Source organism: Musa acuminata, chromosome BXJ3-6 (genome assembly GCF_036884655.1).
Source record: "Musa acuminata AAA Group cultivar baxijiao chromosome BXJ3-6, Cavendish_Baxijiao_AAA, whole genome shotgun sequence".
NCBI classification, from domain to species: domain Eukaryota; kingdom Viridiplantae; phylum Streptophyta; class Magnoliopsida; order Zingiberales; family Musaceae; genus Musa; species Musa acuminata.
In genome coordinates, this window is record NC_088354.1 from 14,974,967 (window position 1) to 15,000,000 (window position 25,034).

Sequence of the window (25,034 nt, forward strand, 5' to 3'; positions counted from 1 at the left end):
TTTTTAGTGGCTGAAGGTATTGAATTATCTTATCAGTTATTGTTGTGTAAGACCATTTTTAAACGGTACTGCACACAAAACCCAATCACTGTGCCCCGCAAGCAGGCTTTTGAGAACATATCCTAAACATTGAGCACCAGAAAGTACTTTAATCGAATAAATGGGGCACCAGAATTCCTCCAACCAATAAAAAATACCTCAAGAGCAGAACAAGCAAGCAGTGAACTCGTTGTCTAACGAGGAGGCAGCGTTGCCCAGAGTACACGATATAGGGACTCGTTTGTCAATATGTTCTCTCACGGCACCCTAAACATATGTATGTAAACTATATTTTCTATAACTGCACAAACACCCTTAGATTTCAACCAACTTGCACATAGCATCCCATTTAATCCCCTAAAAAGCACAGTGAAGCTGCTACCCTCCTTTGTATTCCTGGTGCACTCAGTCTGGCTCATCAATGTACAACAACTAATAAACCATTCAATAAGAGGTAAGCAAGGTCAACAACATGGGCAAAACACTGAAGATACTCGAGCCAGTTCTACATATCCCGCTAACCTGAAACATGGACGTAACTTTAAGAGAATTGCCTTCCAAGCAGCAAAGCAAACATATAGCAGCAGCAGCAGCAGAATATGACCTCCGAGACACATCACCTTTGTTATGTTATTCTGTTTAACCGAATGTTCTGGTTCTTCCGTGGAATCCTTTCTAGAGGTGTAATCAACTGTGGCATTGTCATACCCCCAGAAACAATAATCTCTGCGACATTGGAACCATCAAATACATTAGAACATAATCAAGAATACTGCTTCTTGTTTTAGAAACATGCAAAACAGAAATGATTTTAATGAAACAAACCTATGGTAGTGTTCAGTTTGATGATATCCTATATTGTCATTCAGCAATCAATTGTTCTGCGGGCAGGTGGGTGGCTAAATGTAATAATGATCTACAGCCAACCAAACAGCACGCCCATAACTCTGAACAGCTAGACCATATCTCGTTTTCAGAATGAGAGACTCAATAAATGAGGATTCTACAAGGCAAAATAGTAGGGCAGCCTATGTTTATGTTAGCAAGAATTTTCTGGCAAATGAAAACCATCTTGCCTTAAGAGTTTCTTTCTAGAGATTGCACATACATAATTATTTTCAGATAATATATGTACCAACATGTGTGTTGTATAATATCATGTATACTGTCTCTTGCATCTTATTGCTTGCAATATTGACACTCTCCTGTCTGATTCTTGTTGCTGCATCCATGCAACATCACAAACCATGGTCATTCCACATTCTTTGCAGAGAGTACAAGTGACATTATGTATTATTAGTCCATTAAAGTATGAAATGTTAAATTAAACTAATATAGTAGAACGACCAGGTTTATCACATTATCAGATATTTTCTTCTGTAGTTCTGCTATTATATTCTAAATAAATTTTACAACTAAAATCATCTTAATAAGTTATAAAAAGAAGAGTCATGGTGTGATCATGTTCAAAGCAGAGAAACAAATAACAATGGCATGATTTGATTTAATAAATTTTCTTCCAGATAGTTGTCAGTTAACTGCTTATGGCCTAGGTTTAAGTTTTACAAGTGTTATTTCCACCTTAAAGATAGACTTGATAGCCTGAACAGAAAGACAGATGGAAATCCTTCAGCGACCAGCAACTAATTATGTTGTTCAACTTAAAAATATGAAATCAAAGTTCTCCAACTAAAATTAGAAATTAAACAAATCCAAAGCTGCAATATATTATTGACCAAAATGTGCTACAAAGATAAGAGAGTAAAATTTAAACATGCAAGGAGACCATAAAGATGCAAGGAAAACAGACCTATGCCTTCCCGAACAGACAAGTTGGGTCTGATGATTTCTTCAGAATTGACCAAGAATATATCACCAATATATAAATGATTGGTTGGAACATATACACTACATAATTCTTCATCACCTTTGTCAGTCTGCAATAGGAAACAATAATATTTGAAAGTTAATAGGATAACTACAAGTATCAGATCAGGGAACCATTATTCCTCATGCTAATTTCATGCATAACTCCACGAAAATAAGAGCATAAAGTTACATGTGTGCCACAAACAACATCCTTAGCATGAATTTTTATTGATATCAATTGAAGATATTTAGCTTTATCAGACAGGTGCATGATATAAAAAAACAATTGGCATTTTGCCAAATGTCAACAGTTAGATTGTCAGGCATCAAAAGCCAAATGATGTAATAGACAATTTGCAACCTCTAAAGTTACCTGAAGGACCACTGATGATGTAATAAAGCCAAATGCATACTCGCCAACACGTGGATGACGGATAATTGCAACCTCTTTAAAAGCTGTGGTATTTTGGTCTGCAAAAAAAGAGATGCAAAGTCCAAAAATCATAACTGAGAATAAATAATTCACTGATTATCATGTGGAAACCAATGACAGACTTTATATTCTTTCAATGCCCATTGAGATCTCATTAAGAAGAGAATCTAATCAAAATGATAATTGCAAATACTAGGTGCTATCAGAATGGATAAAATACATATAACGGATCAATCAAATACATCATACAACAGAAAGCAAAATCTACCAAACAGCGCAAGAAATAAAAATAACAAGAGATAGTGGCTAATAATTATATTCTTAAACAAGGTTAGAAAACCGACAACCTTTTTTCTTTTTACATGCAATAGGTCTCCATGTAGCAAGAATAGAACAGAATAGACATATCATTCTGTAGCCTTCTAGATTCTGTCTCAGGTTAAGTGTAATCAATGTAAGTTAGTACCAAGTAGCACAAACCAATGAACCATAAACCAAACATGTCATTGCTGTTGACATTACAGGACACATCAGATTTGAGAATTTATACATGCCTGAACAATTGGACAATTGACTACCTCATGGTAGAGAATTCAGTTTCTGGTCCAATCAAGAAGATTGGAATCTGAATGTATCCTATGAAACTCAATCCCATTTGGTACGATCAAGATTGATCAGGATCCAACCTGTTTTCTAGGAAATCCAATCAATCCAGATCGATATTGATCGGGTTCTGATCTATGCGCTGAGGAATATGTGACGAAGCAGTCAAACAGATCACTAAAATTCAATACATACTCAGTCCAAGTTATGAAGGGAAGTGCTGATTTCAGAAACCTAATCCCTTCTGATAGAACCCAAGAATTTCTATTGCATCCCAACTTACACTAATTAGTCTTAAAACTCATTAAGGTTGAGCTATTTAAACATTCTAAGTAATAAATGTCATATTACCCTTCCAGGTCATAAACAGCTTAGACCAAACACAAACCACACCATCTGATTAACAAACCTACGTACAACATGTAGGTGCCTCCTAAAATTTTCCCTGTTATTTCTTACTTGATTCTTGTTAAATTCTTCCAAGTACCAAGACACCTGTGTCACAAAAGCAAATAATGCTGAAGCTATTGGCATTACACTTAGTCTTAACTTCATGTTATCTCTGACAAGGCAAATTTAACGATATGACAATCAATAATGAGATAGGCAAATAAAAAACAATATCTTAAAGACAAAAATGACATTTTTTTTAACTCTGCAAAATTAGCTCCTAAATGCAAGAAGAGGCACATCTATCCTTTAGTGAATGCAGACAAGGAATCAGTAATCACTGTCACTTGTATGTTCAGTGAATCCTCATATAGGAAAATGCAGTATGACCATTTTGTACGAACAATCATCATTTGATCATTTAAAGAGATAATACCAGGAGAAATGGCAGTGCTGATCTGCTTCGATGCTGAATAAATGTGCCTCACAAAAGGCATTCGTTTTATAAACCACTCTCCCACCCAGATAACAGTTGCACCCAGCCATGATGAAACAAATATTCCAATGAGAAAAACAAATACCAAAGATGTCAAGAATCCAAGGCCTGCATTTTTGTTAAAAAATACCAAAAATGTAATTAGATTAAACCAAATTCTTGCAATTTCAACAAAGGAAGGATAAATTCACGCAATTAGAACTAGCCAAACTTTAACGAAAGTAATAATAACAATGAACAGATTTGAACTATTGAATGACACGAATTATTCAAGGTGCCTTAAAAGATTAGGATAGAGGGACATGAATTAACATGTTTGTCACAGGTATCAGCTGACTACATCTTAATATCGGAACGAAGAGAGATCCTGTGATACTTAAATTTTAAAACTTACAAGAAAAACTTAATCTTCATGAACTACAATATAGAAATGCAGGTTCTTAAGGCAGATGAATTTGCTATATAATAATCTTATATATGAGAAACAAAAAAAGAACAAGTAGATTGTTCTACAGGCAGTAAAGGCCCAAAGCAAATGAGTGAAAAAGAAGGAAAAAAGCAACACTTTCCTCTGCTAACATAATTTATAACATATGATGCTGCACATATGCATGGAGGAAAAGATTTATTTTTCCAAGAATTTGATAATGTGAAGAGAGGAAGGAAAAAATAATGGCCAAACTCACTCTAGCTCCTGTGCATCGTATTTGGGAAACATAACCTCACACCAGACTTGTCTAACACATGGATGATTAAATTACACAATTGCGAATAGATATTCAACTCACTCTGACTCTAACAGTTACTCTTGGAATTTGACTTTGAACCACTTTCACCTAATATAGAAAATAAAATTTTCATTCAATCAATCATGTCTTCGTTAAAACTTTTTTTATTCGACTTCATTTCTTCTCCCCAGGCAACCTAGGTAAGTAATATAGAATATGTTGGCATGTGGAAACTTATAGTATTTACAAAAACATCCTAAACTGAAAAGTCAACTCCATGGATAATCATTAAACAAACTCCTGCATCAATATACTGATAGGTGTAAGTTCAGAGCCATATTTCTTGAATGATTTCAGTTATCCAATAATTTATTCTTTTTTTTTCAATAAACCACCAGCACAATTAACTCTATCTAGTTGCAGTTGTTTCAATACTTAAATTAACAGTGTAAACGTTTTGCATTATGTGCTTTCTAGAGATTTTTATTCAGATTGCAAGGAAATCAAGTTTCTCAGCAACAAAATGATTGATGGTTGTTGAAAATGTGGCCCAACAAGTGTTAATCTGACAATGAGAACAACTGCATTAACTACCACAATCAAGCAAAAATAATGTGGCAGAATATGACAAAAGCTTACCAAATATGTCAACTCCAAGCTTGTCATATAGTGGACTGAAGAAACCATCAACAAACTGAATAAACCACCATGTAACATAAAATGTGATTGCCACAGGGAAAAGAACTACGCTGCAAATAAACAAAAAACTTTAGAAACAATGTCCAGTTCTATTCAAGCACAAGTATAAAAAATGAGAGAATTATACCATCCAGTCATAAATTTCTTTGAGACCCAGCTCTGAAGAACAGCACAACAAGCCTGTGCAACACCACTAGAATTTGTGAGGAAATTTCATACAGAATTATACGATAACAACAGCATTTGTGAGGTGATTTCATACAGAATTTGTGAGTCAATTTTATGCATATAATATGTGTATCTTTATGCATGTCCCTACAACAAAAGCAGAAAACAACAATACCAACTCTATTGGGTTAGCTACATTTACCCTTATGTTTTCTTTAGCTGCACTATGCCTGCCCCTGGTTTCTGAAGTTAGATAAAGGAAGAAGGCAACTAATAAGCATCTACTCACGCGGGTGTATATGGCTGTGCAAATGTACTCACCAGTGATTTAAAAAGACACTCGGGTGAGGCGAGGCGTGGCCCAAGCGCCTCATATAAGGGCCAGGCGGTGCCTTATTGATAAAGGAAGAAGGCAACTAATAAGCATCTACTCACGTGGGTGTATATGGCTGTGCAAATGTACTCACCAGTGATTTAAAAAGGCACTCGGGTGAGGCGAGGCGTGGCCCAAGCACCTCATATAAGGGCCAGGCGACGCACTTCAATAAGGCACCACCTGGGTGCTCGCCCGAGCTCAAGCGCCAGGCGCTTCGAGCGAGCGCCTGATTGATATACGGCAACCAGGCTCGGTTAAATGTGCATTAGTTGGTTCGATTGAACCAACTAACGCAATTACCTTAAAACCTGCATGCAACGCCGACTCCCAACCCTAGCAAGCGCCTTCTCCCTCTGCGTCCACCGCAGACGATTTTTCCTTCTACGTTCGCCATTGACAATTTCTCCCTCTACCTCCGTCATCGACGATTTCTCCCTCTGCCTCCGTCACTGACGATTTCTCCCGTTGCCTCCTTCCTCTGTCACCTACCAAGTCTCCTTAGCTTCCACTGTTGTCCGCTGCCTGTCGCTGCTGTCCACGACTCCGTTGCCGCTGCTGCTGTCCGGTGCTTCTCGTCGTTGTTTCTCTTCTGAGTTATGACTTCTCACTGTCGATTTCACTAGGCAATATTTTTTTATCCCTTTTAACAGTTATACTCTTCCTTTCTAACTGTTGTTGACAGTAAATAATATATATACTGTTAATAGTAGATTAATAATTACTGTACAAAATAATATTTATTTATTAGATTAATAATATTATATATTTTAATATTTTAGAGTGTCTTGCTTCGCTCAGGCGAGCGCCTCGCGCCTCAAAACTTTTTAAATCACTAGTACTCATAAGAGCAACTGTAAACTGTAACGTCCGTACACATGCTAGGTAAGAAAACATAATTAGAGCTCCATCTTACCAACTTAGCAGCCACAAGAGTCACATAAAAGTATTAGCATGAATAACTTGATGGTTTGCTTAGGAGAAATCTATAACTAAAACAGTGCTATGTGTATCTCAAATACCCTCAACAGCCCTTCTTCACACAAATAAGATGGAAGAAAAACAATGGAGGCAGAAAAGGGAACCAAACTGGTTAATAACTGAAAAATCAGCTTACCATGCCCATAGAACAACGTGAAGGAGATAAGTAAATTATTATTCTAGAATATGTTCCATACTGATGATAAATCTTCACCAATACTAAATCTCTATTACAAAAACATGAAAGACCGAAATTCAATGGATGGGATAATAACTTTGTTATCTTAAAATTCTTGCTTCAACATGACCATATTTTAAATTACACTGAGCAAGTAACAGTATAGTCCCTTCATAATTATGAAATTTTCCTTTGGATAGCTTGCATACCATCCCACTAACCCACATTTAATTTGCTAAGTTTTTGCAGATAATGATCCCATAATGCTTTAAGATGTTATCAAATTAACTGCATGATCTAATCGAGCACCAATATATTTAATGTAAAGTTTCACAGTTACAATCATCATTTTAGTGGCTACCATGGTTTGGGAATCCTGTCGCATGACTGTTAATATGACTGATACCATCTTCTAGGTATACTACATTCCAGCACTGGACTTGCAAATCATTGTCTAAGAGTGGAGTCAAAATTTGGATATAAAGCTGGCACTCGGCATGGGCAAATGATCCAGTCAAATCAAGAAACTGAACCATACAGTGTTAAGCATAATAACCTTAACAATAAAACAGGACAACAGAGGAGAATAAATTTCAGCTATTAGGCCCAATCCATTCCATAGAGTTGTTAGACAACTGGTTTTTTCCTCCATTCCTCTTAATCAGTGATTTAAAATGGCACTCGGGCGCTCGCCTAAGCGCTCAGGCGAGGCGAGACGAGGCCCGAGCGCCTCGTTTAAGGGTCAGGCGGCACGCTTTAATGAGGCGCCGCCTGGGCGCTCGCCCGAACCTAGGCGACGAGCGCCCGGTTGATATAAGGCAATCGAACCAACTAACGCTAAGAACGGTTGATATCAGCGCATGACACCGACTCCCAATCCTACGCACGCTTCTCTCTCTGTTTATGCCGCCGATGATTTCTCCCTCTGCGTTTGTCGCTGACGATGTCTCCCTCTGCCTCTACCGCCGACGGTTTCTCCTGTTGCCTCCGAGTCTTCCTCTGTCACCGATCAAATCTCCTCAGTTGCCGCTGATGTCCGTTGTCCACTACCTGCAGCTGCCGCTATCCACTGCTTGCTGTTGTCCGCGACACGACTTCGCTGCCGCTACTGTTGTCCGCGACTACGCAACTTCCGATGTCGTCTACTGCCTACGACTCAGCTTCTCACCGCGACTTCTTCGGTCTCTACTCTTCCCTACTGTTAACAATAAATATACTATTAACAAGAGATTATTAAATACTATTCAAAATAATATTTATTTATTATATTAATAATACACTAATTAGATGTTAACATTGCTAATCTTTGTTTTTAATTTAATTTTATATTTATATTTATTAATTATATTTTATATTTTTTATACTTTAATATTTTAGAGAGCCTCGTTTCGCTCGGACGAGCGCTTAGTGCTTTTTAAATCACTGCTCTTAATATGTGATATTCATTCTTGATTAACAGCTTGACGTAACACCAATCGTATGGTGACGGCTTCAAGACCTAGCAGTTGTCATCGTGCCCTTCCTGATCACCTCCAACCTTAAAACCCTGATCACTTCATTTGTTCATTAGTGTTTATTCTGGTTTGACACTCCAGTGGTTCTGAATCCTTAACCAATAATCATGCATTTCATAGCAACAGCTTACCTGGAAACCAATAGCTTACCCATCTAACACAGCTGCTTACATGTCTAAAATGATATTATCTCTTATAAAATAATCCGAAATTTGACAGAGGAAATACAACATGCTGCCATTCCCATATAGACAATTGACATAAGAATTAGACCTTTGGGTGGATGGAGATGTTTGAAGAAATATGGCAAGTTCCATGGAATTACATTGAATTAAATCACAATCAAGTTGCTCGCACATTCTTGTTATTAATGTGAGAATATATTTCATTTTCAGTTCGGAGTTTTGCTCTGATATCCTAGTCATAGGGCATCTGAGAGTATCCAATCCCAACAGTCTTAACTTAATTTGATCTCAACAAATAATTCAGAAGTGAAATATGGATATCATGCCTGATATAGATCACTTTTCTAGAAATTCTCCATCGCTCCATTCAAAGCATTTATTTTCTTGACAAAATGAACTTCCCCTACATAACACTAAACAAGACGAATATATGTATCATAAACTTCCTAACCAGGAAGTGAGAGGGCCTTAAATGCCCTACCACATACTTCACGTCTGCCACTTGAGGAAATTTCCATGTTACTCTGACCTTTTAAACTTGCATAATATCGCAACACTTGAATCACAAAGCTTTTAGTGTTCTACCAAATTAAATCTCAACAGCTTCTTGTATCCTTTTTTCCCATGTTCCCAGAACACATTGCTCATCCAGCAAGCTAGATAGAGCATTTTCCTCGACAAGATCGTACTTAAAAAGTAAGATCCTAAAGGAACATTTCACCGAGGTAAAACCACAGTCATCAGAACAAACATTTTCTTGCGTTCCAAGGTAAGCATATAGTAACGTGTTTCACCCGATTGTCCGATCCATCTACCGGGAGCCAAACAGAAAACCACAATCACCGGCTCGAAGGAGGACAAAATCGAGATCCGCACACGAAATTTCCGCTAAAAGACTCCGACCCGCGACCGATCGAAAAGCAGAAAAGGAAGAAAAATAGAAATCACGGCAGATGCGGTCAGATCCGAGGAGAACGCACCTTCCGGGTAGAGGAGCTGGGGGAAGTGGGTGGAGCTTTGGCGGGGTCTTCGGGATCGGCTGCCTGGCTCAGAGGAACCGACGTGGATTCCTTCTCGTCCGCCATGTCTACCCCCCCCGGCGCCTCCCTCGACCGATCTCGACGCCCAAGCGCGACACCGAAGCTTAACCTAACGGCCTACCCACCGAGGGAGGAGGATATCAGCATATAGGTGAAGGGCGGAGGAGTAAAAAGACCGGACTGCCCTCGGGATTCCGTGTTCGCTCGTGGCATCTCATCCTATTCAGTATTCCTCGGATGGATGCCGGCGGAGTCGGACGCAAGCGGCCAGCGAAATCCAACCCGGATTCCAGCCACGACCAAACTGTGGTTCGGCGGAGACTGCGTTCTATTAGTGTATAAAATAATTGAAACTATAATTAATTGATGGAGTCGAGTACGTAATCCATGATATATATATATATATATAAGAGGAGTATTTGGTGCAACAAAGAAGTAATAATTGGTTGGTTGATGTTCTACAAGGAAGGAAGCTGTGCAAATATTTTTTAATTTATTTTTTTTTAGAATTATGAAATAAAGTATGAACCTTGTCATAAATATTATTAGTCAATTAAAACTCAACACATGGATCCTAACTTAATCTACTATACTACAAATAAGACACGATCTTTGATAGAATCGATCCAAATCGAGTTAACTTTCATGCGTCGAGTTGAAGATCAAATTTGACATTAATATTTTTAATTATCAAATTAAATCTATAAAATATTCATCATGCCACTAGAGGATGATAGATTATTATTTCTTTATTAAATACACAAATAAATGATACATGTATAGAATCTTTTGATGCCCTCCTTTTTATTTTGCTTGAAACCATAGGTTTTAGGTTTGTATTCATATAAAAATAACTTGTATGTATGAATTCTCTTTCTCGCATTATTATAAAATATATATATCTTATATAAAATACCTCATATTAATTCCTATAAATACCTCGTCTTTATAGTATTGTTTTCATATTTAGTTAAGACTGTTGCAAAGCTTAAATTAGGGTGTTGAGTCAAATTTAGTGATCATAAGTGCTGTTAGTTTCGATTGATTCCGAATGAACCAGATTCAGTTGTAGTTGACTACTTTGGTAGGTGTGCATGCCATTAAATTAACATATGGTTGGGTAGGGTAGGATAGCACATGGGCATTCTCTACGGCAACATGATATCATTTTAGTATGATTCATTAGATATTTTGTTGGTAAAGGTAGGCTGGCTAGCTAAGCCATTCTATTTAGAATAATAATGAGCATGAAGAAAAGTGTTTTGAGTAAACGATTTTTGTTCTATATTGAGAGCAACGTTAGCTTGTCCAAGGTAACTTTTGACAAACAAATACGTGAGCAGCAAAAGAAAATTCAATCTTGTAGCAACTTTATATGTGTTATTTTTTTCTTCCTGATACTAAGGGAATCAAATATGAGAATGATAACAAAACAAATATATAGATTATCATATGACAATCATTTTCAATCCATGAAGATTGAATACATGAAATAATGGAGTATAACACATCAATTGAGAATGTTACAACAACATGACATCTAAAAGAATAATTTATCATTAATGTATTTAATATTTTGTAATCGGCCTTGGTTACAAAACAAATATTAAATAAGCAATCCTTACATACAGATTTTAATCATGAATTAAGTAAATTGGATTCCAACATTTGAACTCCTGATTTTTTTTACCACAATACACACAAACTAATTTGATCATTAGAGGAATCTTAACAAACACACTTGTAGCTTCTTATCACCTCTTAATCTCATCCAACATACACCAAACCTATTATGCCAAAACATTTTCTTATGCATGTTGTGTTCATCAAGAAGAAGAGTAAAACATAAAAAATGTTTAGTGTAATCAATCGGGTCAAAACATCCCCTACACATAATAAAAAAAAACATCCAAAACACTTAATACAATTGACTACACCATAATGTCCCTCACTATGCATCTATCTTTAACAAAAAAAAATGAAACATCAATAGTGCCTAATGTAATCGACCAAATCATAATATCCCTTTGCATGATATATCTGCCTAGAAAATAAAAACACTAAAAGCACCTATCGCAATTGACACACAATCCAATCAATCCTAACATGACAATATACTAACCAAACAAAAACTATATAAAGCAATCTGAATTCCTTGCAAACTTTTTTTTTAATCAAACTTATTTTCCAGTTCCAAATAAGATAACACTTGAAAAACCAAGAAGGAAAACAAACAAACAGAGCAAAACAATTTGATCATATCAAGGTTGACCACCAAAACTCATCTTACCAAATTCAAAAGAATATACAGAAAAAGCCCTTGCATGTTGAAGTATATCTTCCTCTGACTGAAATTCATTCTGAGAAGAAGACTTTGGATTCAATAATTAGCATATTGATACAGGACTAGAATTTCAAGTCTATTTAAAGGACCAGTGGCATTCCATCATATGCACCTGAGGCAGTCTTATCTTGTTTATGCAGAACTATACAAACAAGACACTAGATATTAGATTGTATCTCTAAACAAATAACACATCCAAATTCACTAAAACACACACACACATGAGCCTTCATTTGCACCTGAGTCGGTCTATCTTGTTTATGCAGAACTATCCAAACAAGACATTAGCTATTAGATAGTAGCTCTAAACAAATAACACATCCAAATTCACTAATAAACAAACACAGACACACACACACACACATGAGCCTTCATTTGATCCCATCAAGCAACCCTAAAGTGACACCAGGAGAGCCCAAAGCTGTAGATGAGTATCTTACTTTTCATCATGGTGCTTCTGCTTCTGCTTCTGCTTCTGCTTCTGCTTCTGCTTCTGCTTCTGCTTCTGGTGTTTCAGTTAGAGACTGAAAACATCTGCTGCTGGAATATTACATCTTAACTTCCACATGCCATGCACTCTTCACGGTTTTCCAAGGAACAAACAACCTGTGCCATTTTGGCTTCGACATCATCATCCTCCACCGGCTTAGTTGTTTTCTGCATTCCACAAATGAAAAGCCAAACCCAATTTGAAAATATACCGATAGGAATTTAGTAATCAAAGAAATCAAATGATTTATATAACTAAAGGAAATCAAAAGAGAAACCGTACTTGGAGCAAAGAAGTGTCCACAGTAAACTTGATTGCATCCGCAGCAGCACGAGAACGCAAATAATACATTCCAGTTTTCAAACCCTACATTCAAAAGGTCCACGAGCATTACACCTCATGTGTTCCAATTCAAGGAAATAAATGCATTGTAGGTCATTGTGGATAATAAGCATATTTAAGATTACTAGTTGAAAATAAAGAGGCATCAAACCTTGGACCAAGCATAGAAGTGCAGCGATGTTAGCTTCCCAAAATTTGGCTGGTCCATGTGGATATTAAGGCTCTGACTCTGATCTATGTAACACCCACGATCAACAGCCATGTCAACTAGAGTCCTTTGTTTAATCTCCCAAACAGTTCTAAAATCACAAAACACATATTAGATCAAGGAAAAATATCTTAGACAATAGGAATGAGTTATTTGCTTGCATTGTCTCACTTGTAAATTGCTTTTAAGTTATCTGGAATTTCAGGAATCTTGAGAACAGAACCATCCTCATAAATTATCTTGTTCTTGAGAGCAGGTGACCATAGACCCATCTCAGTCAAGTCATGCAGGAGATGTTTATTCACCACAACGAATTCCCCACTGAAAAAAAGTAGTGTTATCATATAGGTTGATTGATTCATTTCAAAAATGATATTATGTCCAAAGCATACCTTAAAACTCTGCGACTGTAGATGTTGGATGTGTATGGCTCAAAACACTCGTTGTTGCCAAGAATTTGACTAGTTGAAGCAGTGGGCATAGGAGCAATAAGAAGAGAGTTTCTGACACCATTCTTTGATATCATTTCCCTTAATGCAGCCCAATCCCATCGATCAGAAAGAGTAACATTCCACATGTCAGGTTGGAGAATTCCCTGAGCAACAATACAATCAGCATTCTTCCAAGGATGCGGAATAATTATTACAGGCATAAACTAAACATTTATGCTGAAATGTAGCACCTAAGAAACGAACACAGCTCAAAAACATATTCCTCTTCAGAGTTACACATTCTAACATTCCAGTTCATTCAAGGCATACTGAAAACATGTGTTTCTGCTATGAAAATATGGTAATAGCAATAATAACATGCACAAATCAACCCTGATCACACCCAAGAAAGCACATAAAGCAATTTGAGCGGATGGCAACAACCATTATTTAGAAAAAGCTTTAATACAAAGATGGTGTCTCAACACAAATGAAGATACAAGGATTAACAGAAGCAGAACCAAACCTTGCTTACTGGACTTCCTTGATAAGTCTCATAAGGACCACTGCTAATAGCAATTTCAGAAGAAGACTTGAGAGCATGGTAATATATGGTCTCAAATATATCCTTGTTCAGCTGCTGAGCCTACAGAAAGAGTTAATCATTAACATGGTAGTCCATATCAAAAATAATAAAGGAACTAGAGAACATATTTGATCTCAGCAATTACCTCAGGTGAATCAAAAGGCATGCCAAGTAAAATGAAAGTGTCAGCCAAACCCTGAACACCAATTCCTATTGGCCTATGTCGTAGGTTTGATCTCCTTGCAGTTTCAACTGGATAGTAGTTCACATCAATTATTTTGTTGAGATTCTCGGTTATTATTGCAGTAACCTGTAAACAAAAGAATATATGTTAATTTAGAAATACTCTGAAACAATGTGCATGTATTTCATAAATTGAGGCAATTAAAATCCTACCTCACCAAGCTTGTCAAAATCAAAGTATCTGTTCTTTGATCCACTACTACCAACCAACCTGGATGGATGTGACTCTAGTGGGACACCCTGAAAGCAAATCCATTAAAAAAGGAGAAATGGTACCCCATGTCATGGTCTGATAGCTAACTTGGGAATCCTTTGCTAAAAGGGAAAACAAAGATCCATGAGAACACACCTTCTCCCTGACAAACCGTGGTAAAGCAATGGATGCCAGGTTGCACACGGCTGTTTCAGTAGGACTTGTGTATTCAATAATCTCAGTGCATAGGTTTGAAGACTTAATGGTACCAAGATTCTGTTGATTACTTTTCCTATTGCAAGTATCCTGAATACATGTAACGGTGTCATCAGCATGACTTCAGAAATTTCTGAAGGGCATGATAATTACAGTTAATACCTTGAAGAGCATATACGGTGTTCCAGTCTCAATCTGAGATTTAAGGATCTCAAACCAAAGGTTCTGTGCTGCAACAACCTTCTTGGCCTTGCCCTAAAGTACATGAATGGAAGAGAATGACTACAAATATTAATTAAAAACTTGTTTAAGCATTTGTTATTTGCAGGCCAGACTTACCTCATCCTCATATTTTAGGTAGAGTTTCTCAAATTCATCACCCCAACAATCAGCAAGTCCCGGAGCTTCATTAGGGCAAAACAATGACCATTGTCCATTACTCTGAACTCTTTCCATAAAGAGATCAGGAATCCAAAGGGCATAAAACAGGTCCCTAGCTCTATGCTCTTCCTGCAAAATAAAAGAACTTACAATTACATAAAAGAAAACATACATTCCAGAAAATCACTCCAAGTGTCTGAGCTTTATCTAACTACTGAAATCTGATGGACATGTTTTCATCACAGTAGGATGAAGCAAGATTCAATCTGGAGGATGAAAGCATATTGCTGGAGAATATAATAAATTACCCATGGTCATCCTCTTTTTCCATTAGGAGCACAACCGCTATGTAACCTTCAATTCACAAGCATGATCTCTAATCACTCACATATATCGAAGTAAAAGAATGCATCTTGCCAACCAAATATACTGAATCTTCCATACAAAGTGAAACCACCAAAAAAGAATCTTGTTACATCAAATACAAACTAAGGATGCAACTGTTTTTTGCCCAAGGTTTAAGACCTTGAAATAATGCTGCCAAGAAACTAAAAACTCTAAACAACAATATAACATGGATGAAAGACATGTTTTCCACCCAATTTTGCAACATTTTACAACTTTTAAAAAAAAAAAAAAAAAAAGAATTCTATACACTACTAGCACCATTTTAAATTTTCTATGAGATTAAAAAAGAAATATGAAAGCACACATGATATTTATGCACTAATTTATTCCATAGATAAACATGAATGTAGATGAAATATTCTTGGAAAAGCTAGCATTGATCAAACTGTCATTCTAAATGTTATCAGACGAAGTCTTCTTGGGAAAGCTATCATTAATCAAACTGTCATTCTAAATTGTCATCATCTCACATTGGAGAAGCTCTGAGTGTTTCTCAACAAGCAATCAATTTGAATTGTTTGTCAGAAATAGATAAAAAAATCACATGACATAAAAGAGGAAAGCAGATGCAAAAGGTGATCAAAACATTAAGCAAGTGAAAAAAATTACCTTTCCATGGTTCTTTCTAAGCTCAAGGAACTCATACATATCAGCATGCCAAGGTTCCAAATATACGGCAAATGCACCTAATAGGTATTAAACAAAGATCAGCATTTCAAACATTGGACATTATCACCTGAAAATAACAGTAACCAAAATCATAACCAAATTACCCTTTCTCTTGCCTCCTCCTTGATCAACATAACGAGCAGTATCATTGAACACCCTTAGCATTGGAACAATACCATTAGATGTTCCATTTGTCCCACGGATATAACTGCCTGTTGCTCGGATGTTGTGAACAGAAACACCAATTCCTCCAGCTGACTTGCTTATTATAGCACACTCCTTAAGCGTATCATATATCCCCTCAATGCTATCTTCTTTCATGCATATCAAGAAACAGCTACTTAACTGCCAAAACACATCAACTATATAAGCAAACAAAAGAATAAACTATTGCAATTTGCAAAAGAACAGAACAAGCCTAGTATCAGGTACCTGCGGCCTAGGGGTGCCTGCATTAAACAAGGTGGGAGAAGCATGAGTGAACCACCGTTGAGACATCAGATGGTAAGTTCTGATAACAGACTTGATGTCATCTTTGTGGATTCCAACAGCTACTCTCATCAGCATGTGTTGTGGCCTCTCAACTACCATGCCAGATACTTTCAAGAGATATGACCTCTCCAGAGTTTTAAATCCAAAGTAGTCATAGTCAAAATCTCGATCATAAATTATCTCACTGTCCAAGCGAGCAGCATTCTGAAATGATTTAATTGGAGGATTTTTTATACAACCTTGCATCTTCACAATAGACAATAATCCAAGTAGGAAATTTTGAACTACAATCAGATCAAAGCCATGCCTTTTTTTTTTAAAGGACCAGATAATAATAATAGAATAACGTATATTGTTTTAGCCGCATGGTTTGTTACCCCTAGTAGTCGCATTAGCTATTTTATATAGGAACTGTGTGTATGCATCAAATATATGCTAAGAAAATATTTTCACAAGTAATACAAAATTAAGTCCGACAAAGCAAATATATAGTGTCATCTCACGCCAAGGTACCGAATAATTACCTTCATGATTATCTCATAAACATCATCAGCAATCAACGGAGCCTCCTGTCCAGATCTCTCATTGAAATGATGATACATTAGCTTTATCCTGAATTCATATCCATCACCAATCGGGAACCTTAGAAGTCGCTAGTAACGAACAGCAAAAACCGAAACTAAACAATCTAAAGAGCAAAACTCACTTACGTTTCGGAGAAGGACTTCTTTGTGTTCTTATGCAAATTAGAGACCACGATCCTCGCAGCGAGCTATAAGAAAACCACAGAGAAAAATGAATCTCGCCAACCAAAACAAAGGGAAAAGATGGGGCATCAAAGAAGACGAAGGCGGGGCATACCGAGGCATAGTCGGGGTGATTGGCGGTCATGGCGGCGGCGGTCTCGGCGGCGAGCTCATCGAGCTGGCTGGTGGTGACGCCCTTATAGACGCCGGCACACACCTTCTGGGCGACGAGCACCGGGTCGCAGTGCTCCTGGGTGAGCCCGTAACTCAGCTTCTTAAGCCGCGCCGTGATCTTGTCGAAGTGGACGGCCTCGGGCCGTCCGTCCCGCTTCACTACGTACATCCCGGATCCTTCTGCGCGGACTTTCGTCGAACAAATGGAAGGGGGGAGAAACGGGGCGATGAATGCGACCGCGAGCAGAGACGAGCGACGCGCTGCGGATTTAAACTATTACCGTGGGCCGAAAATTTTGAATTAGGGCTCCATGGGCATCTTCTCGAAGAAGGATCGTCATGGGAAAATTTTGGCGCCAACGGGAGTCTCACCTCATTACGTGTTCCGCATTTTCGAACCTTTTTGGCGGGCGTATCGAGGATGGAGTCCAACGCGTGCTGACTCGGGAGGACGAGAGAAAGCGACCTGAGGCACCCAATTATGTGTGCCCGAGCGGTTTTATTGAACCCGTTAAAGACGAACAAACCTATTTGGCACCGCTTTATAGACCTTATGAGGTTTAAAGGCCGGCAATGGTGAATGAAGCTTCGTACTTAATGAATTACGATCAAAACAATTTTCCTAGTTAAAAACATCATTTTTGACGCAGCTCAACACCAGTAATAACCATCCTGGAGAATTTTGTTTCTTTATATATACGTGATGAATTACTATTAATTATGCCGAACCTAAGCAAATAAATAGCTTATAAAAGCCTTCCAATCTTGTTCCAAACAAATCCTCTACCAATTAATATAAAGACCGGTGGAAGAACACTCAGAGGCAAACAGAAGAACAAAATATGGCGAACAGAACAAATCTCGACACCAAAGAATCGGCTTCAAGTTCATACAACTCGACGCAGCCCATACTGCAAACTGGTCAAAATAAAATGAGCTCCAGTAGCACGATTATAGTGATTGGAACCACCTTAAGCAACATAGAGAATCTTCCAGCGGAAGAGGCATTGGATGTCTCAGCTGAAGTGGATGCTGTTGGTGACGACTTTGGAGGTGACGACCTTCGTGGCAGAGCACAAGTGCCAAAGGTGGCATTAGCCTGTAGAGCCCATTAACATGTTCAAATATAAATTAGCCCTAATGTGTCATAATGTTTAGGATCTGTTAGAGTTTATTTACATTTACCGAATGTATCCCAATGTCAAGCATCTCTAAATTTTGCAACCGTATAGTATAGTTACCAAAACACTATATAATATATATATATATATATATATATATATATAAAGTTTATGTTATTAAGATAAAAATATTGATATAAATGTGTGAAATTACTAAAAAATAAGAAAAAAAATATTTTTATTCATGAACAATTAGGTATCATCTAGATAAAGGATAAAATAAAAAAAAATAATTTAAGATGATATACGCATATGTTTAAGAGACCTATAGATATGATAGTTAAAAATAATAATAATTAATATTATTAGGAAGAGGAAAGGTAGAGGAAGATTTAAAAAGATTTTAACAGAAATTATAAATAAAAATTTAAATATTTTAAATTTAACCAAACATATATGGCTCTTTACATGCCTTAATCACAACAAAAGATCTATATAGTCAATCTCAAATAGTTAAAATTTATGATTTTGTTACTGTTATTAAAGTGAATGACACAAAGAAATGCACAAAAAATGATAAAGGTTGCCAAACTGGTACCTTAATGTTTTCTAGTTCTAGCACAAACCTATATCTTCTAAAATTTTCCTGCCAAAATGGTCATATAATCGCACAAGGTTCTCAAAATGCCATTGAACAGAAACTCATTTCACAAAGCCTGCTCTTGGCCTTCATTCAATTGTTGGGAAAATCTAGGTAATAAGTTATGAATTTTAATCCAAAAATAATCTCTAATCTTGTAATCAACACAACACTGGAGGGATTGACCTCATTCAGGAGATAGATAAACTTATAGTTGTTAGGTCATAGGTGTACGTGCTAACTGGCTTTTAAATTTACTTAATACCATGGTCATGCATCTAAGTTAATTAGCATATTACTAGTTAAATCACGCTTACAATTCACATGGGAATTTATACCCTCATGTTTTTATTGTATTAATCTATTCAAATGCTAATGCAAGTTTGAAAACCATCCACAATTCATATTTACCATACTATCTAGCATGATTTGACCAGCCATGCTAAATGGTTTTTCATCCTTAGAGACGTTTACACAAAGTCATAGATATACGTGGTTGTTTATTATTTACCTGAAAGTATTAAATAATCAGGGTCTATTGTAATTGGAATTAAATGAGAACAGATCTAGGTTCATGTAGTAACTAAGTTAACCTATGCTATATGTATTGGTGTATGATCCCTTGTGCGCCCGTCATATTTTTCTGCATCAAACCTTCCCAGAAGCCTAAGTCAAAAATGAAAAACTACATGCTCCAGTTCCAGTTCCATGTCATGATATGTATTGATTTCATCATGAGTTCCAGTTCCATGTGAACATATTTTTCTTTGACTACTTATCCAATAGGAAGTTATTCTCACCTTGCAATAGGCAATATTATCACAGCCACAAACCATGTGTCCATTTGCTACATCTGCAGCCTCAGGCGCATCACCTTTCTGCATCATGAATGAAGCAAGTTAATTTCAAATCAAAAGTGAGTGCCCTGTTCAGCGGAAACCGAAAACACAGAAAAATAGAATATATACACTACCATGTAGAAATCAACAGCTATGAAGTTGGCCCACCGGTTGGCTGACAAACCATGACAAGTTTTAAGCATGCCAAGAAGAGGAGCCGAATTATTATGGCATGCAGAAGACGCACTAGGATTTGTTCGGAAATAGTTCATCAGTACAAGAGATTTCAATGTGGTGCTCATGGGTGATGACTCTGCTCGACTGGGGCATGAACCTGGAGTCATTCCTTCATCTCCATCTGCAACTCATAATACACATTGAGAAATATTAATGCATAATCTGATGTGTGTATGACCACTCAATACTAGAAGTTGGATCGCAATCTCTTCTTACATTGATTTTCAACTACATAGTTCCACTCATAGGCGATGCCCTCAGAAGCCTCCTTAGAAGCTACAGATGTGAAAACCAGAAGACGATGATTCTGGTCGATCATTTTACTTAGCAAAGGCCAGTCACTGCCATTCTTAGGCATCTGGTCCACCGGAAACCAATACTTCATGAGACCTGAAGCATTGAACACCTTGCTGAGACCACTGGGGGATTTGACATAATCTTCAATGAATATGGTTATGACCTCTGAAGGGTTTGCTGCTAGGAAAGTCTCAATTTCTTTGAGAACATTGATGGCAGGTTGCTGATAAACAGCTATTCAGGATTAGTAGTCAGTCGGGGGATCTTAAGGAGAATCAGCTCTATATAGAAGCTTACAAATGCGGTGAAGTTATAACATTGGCCACCAGTAGAGTGGCAAAGCCAGACATCATTTCTGAAGTCATACATATCCAGCATCAAACCCCTAACACCATTCTGTAAAAATATCAAAAATACTGTCCTCATGAATGTGCATATATTAACCATGGGTGATTCATGATACATATTATATATCTCCAAATAAAAATGATATAGCAAGACGACAGCTGCCTTCATAATTTCTTCTACTCTGGTTGTAATTAACAAAAGATTCTGCAAATACATTGGACCCAGGTGATTTTTAGGGCTGCACAATGAAATCTATTTGTGGATTAAAAAAGAGTAAACAGAAAAAACTATCTTATCTCTGTGTGTGGATGAGTATGATTTCAGAGAGCAAAGGAATCTGAGTTGTAATGGCTTAAAACAAGACTGGAGCAGAAAGTTGGCACAGAATTCCAATTATCTATTCTACCAACTTATCAGATGAGTCAACGATTGATTTTAAAATTCAAGTGGCATCATTAGCATCTTTGTGCTTTGGGAAAGGAATAAGATCTTAGAAAGAACAACTTGTAAGCCGCCTAAACAATCATTAATTTTGTTTAATTTGTCTAAAGTTGGTGGCACTCTCTGATGCATCTAAACAAATAATTTGCATCTATATTAGGTGGCCCATTAGAATGACAAGAGCCTCTTAGGCTAATTGCATCTAAATTGTGGACAGACAATTGGATCTTATCAATCTCAAAAAGAAATTAAAGTGATATTCAAGTGTTTTATTTCTAATGCAGAAGAATTGACCTTACTAGTGACACATGCAACTAAACCAGGGTTTAAAAACTTCACCATGCATAGAAAAACAAACAAAAAAGAAAAAAGAAACACCAGATGAATAAAAAATAAATATCATATACATTTTTATAGAAATGAAATATTAAATCATTAACGAAAGAAATAATTAACAACCTAGTATTTTGAAATCAATTGATAGGCTAACCTAAAAAAAATCAAATAATCTATTTTTTGCCATTTTAACAAGCTAATTAACAACTTTGCTTATGGTTTTCAAAATATACAAATGATAAAAGTTTAACTAATATGATAAATATTTGAAGCAAATTTTATATAAGCATATTACAGATTAGGAATAACAAAAAACTTGTTTTCCTTTCCATCTACCATGTGTTACTTCTTGATTGCGTAGCCAAACATTATGCATGTCACAATGTGATATTAACAAACTCTTATGATCGATTTGACTCATCAGACTTCGTCCAGTAACTTTTTGAGTCCGCGTTCTACCAACTCTCCATCTTAATAGATAAAAACTAAACGTATCATCACCCCAGCATCAGCGCATCTTCTCCGATCAGGTCCACACGGGGATTGGGATTAACAAAAGTGGTTGGCGAAAGCTGGAATAATTAAAACAATGCGACGATTTAAAGCAAAAAAAAAGAAAAGAAAGAATAATCTCTCTTTTTCTAGAGGTTGGAACGAGTTGGACCGACTTCTTCGCTTCTAAAGCAGCCCACGCTTCCTTTCTCAGGAATACGTTTCCTACGGTCACCACCAAGTGGGTCCCGTGATCATTGCCTCCAATGACGGGGCAGGTGGGCGAGTGGTAATCGCTGAGAAACGTGTCGACCTTCTTTTCTTGTCTTCACCTTCCAACTTTGATCGAAACTTTAGGCTTCGCGCCACGAGAAGCGCTTCTCGTCCCAATTTTTCTCACGAAAGATGGACTATTGGAACCACCCCAGCCCGCTCTTGGCCCATGATGAGACCCGAATAAGCTTTGACGCTGTTCCGTCCTACGAGCGCGGGACCGCGGGTCTCAAGGGGCAAACTAGTTCGGACTCACGCCGACTATGCACGTTTTGAGAGGCTTTCTAGGGCCGCGGATTGTGTACGATCCCGACAGGTCCGGCGAGGCGTACAAGCCTCACCGGGGAAAGAATTCGAAAGCAAAAGTGAACATGCGAGAGAGCGAGGAAGCGTACATTAAGCTGGGAAGTGATGTTGTCATGCTGGTTGGTGAAGGTGATAAGGGTAGCGCCGGTGGCGGAATGCGCCCCCGCATCGGCGAAGGAGTTGTGCGTCGTCAGCCACGAGTACTTGTTGAATGGCAGATCCTTCCCCTGCGCACATTTCAGTCCCAAATTAGCCCGGAAACGAAACCATCCCACCCAAAGCCCCAAATTACGGATCGAAAACGGGTAGTGACGAATGCGGACCTTGGATCTCGGTTCGTACGGCCGGATTCTCACGCAAACTCCAAGGTCGCCATCGCAGCCGTCGCAGCGTAGTCCGGCGTCGCAGTCCTGGTTGGCCGAGCACCCCTCCCCCAGCTGCAACAGAATCGAAATGGAGATGACAAACCGATACTCACCCAACAGAGAGAGAAAGAGGTGATACCTTGGCGGCAGATGAAAGAAGAGACGAGCCGACGGAGAGGAAGAGGAGGAGGAAGAAGGAGGAAGGGGGAAGGGCCATTTTTTCGCTTCTGCGGCCGTGAGATTGGAACGGGATTTCTATTAGAGGCAGCCGAAGTACTTATATGGGGAGTAGGAACGGACGGGGGTTGCGGTGAGGTCGAGTCAAGCGCGACAACGGTGCGGCTGAGGGGCGACGGTGACACCGTAAAGATTGTGGAGCTCACATCAATCTTTCAATTTTTTTGAATTGATTTTGATTTATTTTTTTGAAGTTGATTGTGCAATACAGTTCATCATAAAGTTTATCCAACTTACATCAATTATTTAAAAGATAACAAGTAAATATGATATGAATAAGATTTCATTGGTTATTCTATGTTTGAATAACTCGGAAGATTTTGTAATTTAGTTTGGGTAGAATCACAATTAAAACTTATAATAATACCATGTTAGAGGACGATAAATATTATCTTTTTGCCATTTTAAGGGAGCTAATTAGTAAATTCAAAAACATAATTGATTATGGGGGTTTTGTGGGTTGATTTTGCTATATATACATATATATATATATATCCCTAGACATAGATAGATCTATATCTATAGTTAATCTTAGTCAGTTGTAATAATTTTTTAGCTCTAATTTGCATTGATATTTTTTGTAATTTATATGATAATACTAAAAATATTACATATTTTGATGTTACTATATATTTATCTGACTCGAAAAAATAGGAGAAGAATATTTGGTAGGTAGGTACTAACGAGATATTGACATGTAACTATCTTAATTGACAACTAAGTGGGCATCAATTCCTCCACCATTAACGAGATATTGCTATCGGATCTAATCCTAGTAACACGAGCTCGACCAAGAAGATAGAGAGTGTTATGGATGTAAATGGTAGCCTGCATCATCTTAATATTCCGACAAAAGAATCAAAGGCTAATCTTTTTAAAGCTGGTCCAAGAAAAGAAAATTGTCAGATCCATCGGATCTGCTTCTGCCACATTCATCATAGTAAGGCCATCCGCCAAACCTCACAAAAGGCAACTTTATAGGACTTCAAGACAGAGCATTGTAAGATCACGTGACTTAGTGGCTCTACCCCACTGCCCAAAGTAATTTCTACTTTAACTGCGCATGTTCTCATTTTGTTTTGCGAAAAATTACAATAAAAAAATCATATTTTATAGGGTGAATTCTTTTAAAAAATACTTTTTAATATTTTTCATAGATTTTTGTAAAGTACGACTACTTTAAAAGTTTTTGAAATAATACTTTTTTAATTATCATTCGATTATCTTTTTTATCCGACTTATCTCATTTATCATTATTTTCACGCAAATTCCATAGTCTACAACTCGTTCAAAATTAATGAGAGCAACCCCATTGCCATGTATAATGAAAGTGGATGGCCCTATGCATAATGAACAGGATATCTAACTTCCACGTATGAATTATAATAAAGGAAACTAGTTTTGTTCGTGCAAAGGCTACGAGTAAAGGGGGAAATACCATATGATGGAGTAGGGTTGCAATGATTAACTCTTGCGCGAGGTC

The 25,034-nt window shown here is 37.3% G+C and overlaps 3 protein-coding genes across 5 annotated transcripts; all 3 read right to left on the reverse strand.

Annotated features, from left to right (window-relative positions):
* Positions 1-201: 201 nt before the first annotated feature.
* On the reverse strand, positions 202-9,823 carry LOC103988519 (protein LIKE COV 2). The gene is made up of 7 exons (XM_009407060.3): positions 9,637-9,823; positions 5,385-5,437; positions 5,198-5,307; positions 3,771-3,938; positions 2,282-2,379; positions 1,850-1,976; positions 202-765 (listed from the first exon to the last, which is right to left on the reverse strand). The coding sequence occupies exons 1-7, from the start codon at positions 9,739-9,741 to the stop codon at positions 665-667; spliced, it is 762 nt and encodes a 253-aa protein (XP_009405335.2). The 5' UTR covers positions 9,742-9,823; the 3' UTR covers positions 202-664.
* A 2,396-nt stretch (positions 9,824-12,219) lies between these two features.
* On the reverse strand, positions 12,220-18,141 carry LOC135639500 (ribonucleoside-diphosphate reductase large subunit). 2 transcript variants are annotated; one of them, XM_065153268.1, is made up of 18 exons: positions 17,992-18,141; positions 17,561-17,893; positions 17,410-17,471; positions 17,224-17,311; positions 16,640-16,903; positions 16,312-16,552; positions 16,148-16,224; positions 15,089-15,259; positions 14,912-15,004; positions 14,690-14,839; positions 14,494-14,580; positions 14,243-14,407; positions 14,038-14,157; positions 13,473-13,675; positions 13,252-13,401; positions 13,024-13,171; positions 12,813-12,896; positions 12,220-12,697 (listed from the first exon to the last, which is right to left on the reverse strand). In XM_065153268.1, the coding sequence occupies exons 2-18, from the start codon at positions 17,786-17,788 to the stop codon at positions 12,596-12,598; spliced, it is 2,433 nt and encodes an 810-aa protein (XP_065009340.1). In that variant the 5' UTR covers positions 17,789-17,893; positions 17,992-18,141; the 3' UTR covers positions 12,220-12,595. The 2 variants fall into 2 exon arrangements, with proteins under 2 accessions (XP_065009340.1, XP_065009339.1); XM_065153267.1 differs by having other exon boundaries at positions 17,561-18,084.
* Positions 18,142-18,462: 321 nt separating this feature from the next.
* Positions 18,463-23,636, reverse strand: LOC135639501 (PI-PLC X domain-containing protein At5g67130-like). 2 transcript variants are annotated; one of them, XM_065153269.1, is made up of 8 exons: positions 23,454-23,636; positions 23,273-23,386; positions 23,039-23,176; positions 21,051-21,149; positions 20,673-20,976; positions 20,354-20,577; positions 20,181-20,258; positions 18,463-18,718 (listed from the first exon to the last, which is right to left on the reverse strand). In XM_065153269.1, exons 1-8 carry the CDS (start codon positions 23,529-23,531, stop codon positions 18,542-18,544), a joined length of 1,212 nt encoding a protein of 403 aa, XP_065009341.1. In that variant the 5' UTR covers positions 23,532-23,636; the 3' UTR covers positions 18,463-18,541. The 2 variants fall into 2 exon arrangements, with proteins under 2 accessions (XP_065009341.1, XP_065009342.1); XM_065153270.1 differs by lacking the exon at positions 21,051-21,149 and having other exon boundaries at positions 23,454-23,635.
* Positions 23,637-25,034: the final 1,398 nt, after the last annotated feature.

Coding starts and splice junctions, on each gene's coding strand:
- LOC103988519 (XM_009407060.3), bottom strand. CDS start 9,741: ATGGCGGACGAGAAGGAATCCACGTCGGTTCCTCTGAGCCAGGCAGCC. Junction 5,438..9,636: donor CCAGCTCCTCTACCCGGAAG/GTGCGTTCTCCT, acceptor GGTGTTGCACAG/GCTTGTTGTGCTGTTCTTCA. Junction 766..1,849: donor GTCTGTTCGGGAAGGCATAG/GTCTGTTTTCCT, acceptor CCAATGTCGCAG/AGATTATTGTTTCTGGGGGT.
- LOC135639500 (XM_065153268.1), bottom strand. CDS start 17,788: ATGTACGTAGTGAAGCGGGACGGACGGCCCGAGGCCGTCCACTTCGAC. Junction 17,312..17,409: donor AAGAAGTCCTTCTCCGAAAC/GTAAGTGAGTTT, acceptor ATATGAATTCAG/GATAAAGCTAATGTATCATC. Junction 14,840..14,911: donor CACCGTATATGCTCTTCAAG/GTATTAACTGTA, acceptor ACATGTATTCAG/GATACTTGCAATAGGAAAAG.
- LOC135639501 (XM_065153269.1), bottom strand. CDS start 23,531: ATGGCCCTTCCCCCTTCCTCCTTCTTCCTCCTCCTCTTCCTCTCCGTC. Junction 23,177..23,272: donor CGTACGAACCGAGATCCAAG/GTCCGCATTCGT, acceptor AAATGTGCGCAG/GGGAAGGATCTGCCATTCAA. Junction 20,578..20,672: donor CTATGTAGTTGAAAATCAAT/GTAAGAAGAGAT, acceptor TATGAGTTGCAG/ATGGAGATGAAGGAATGACT.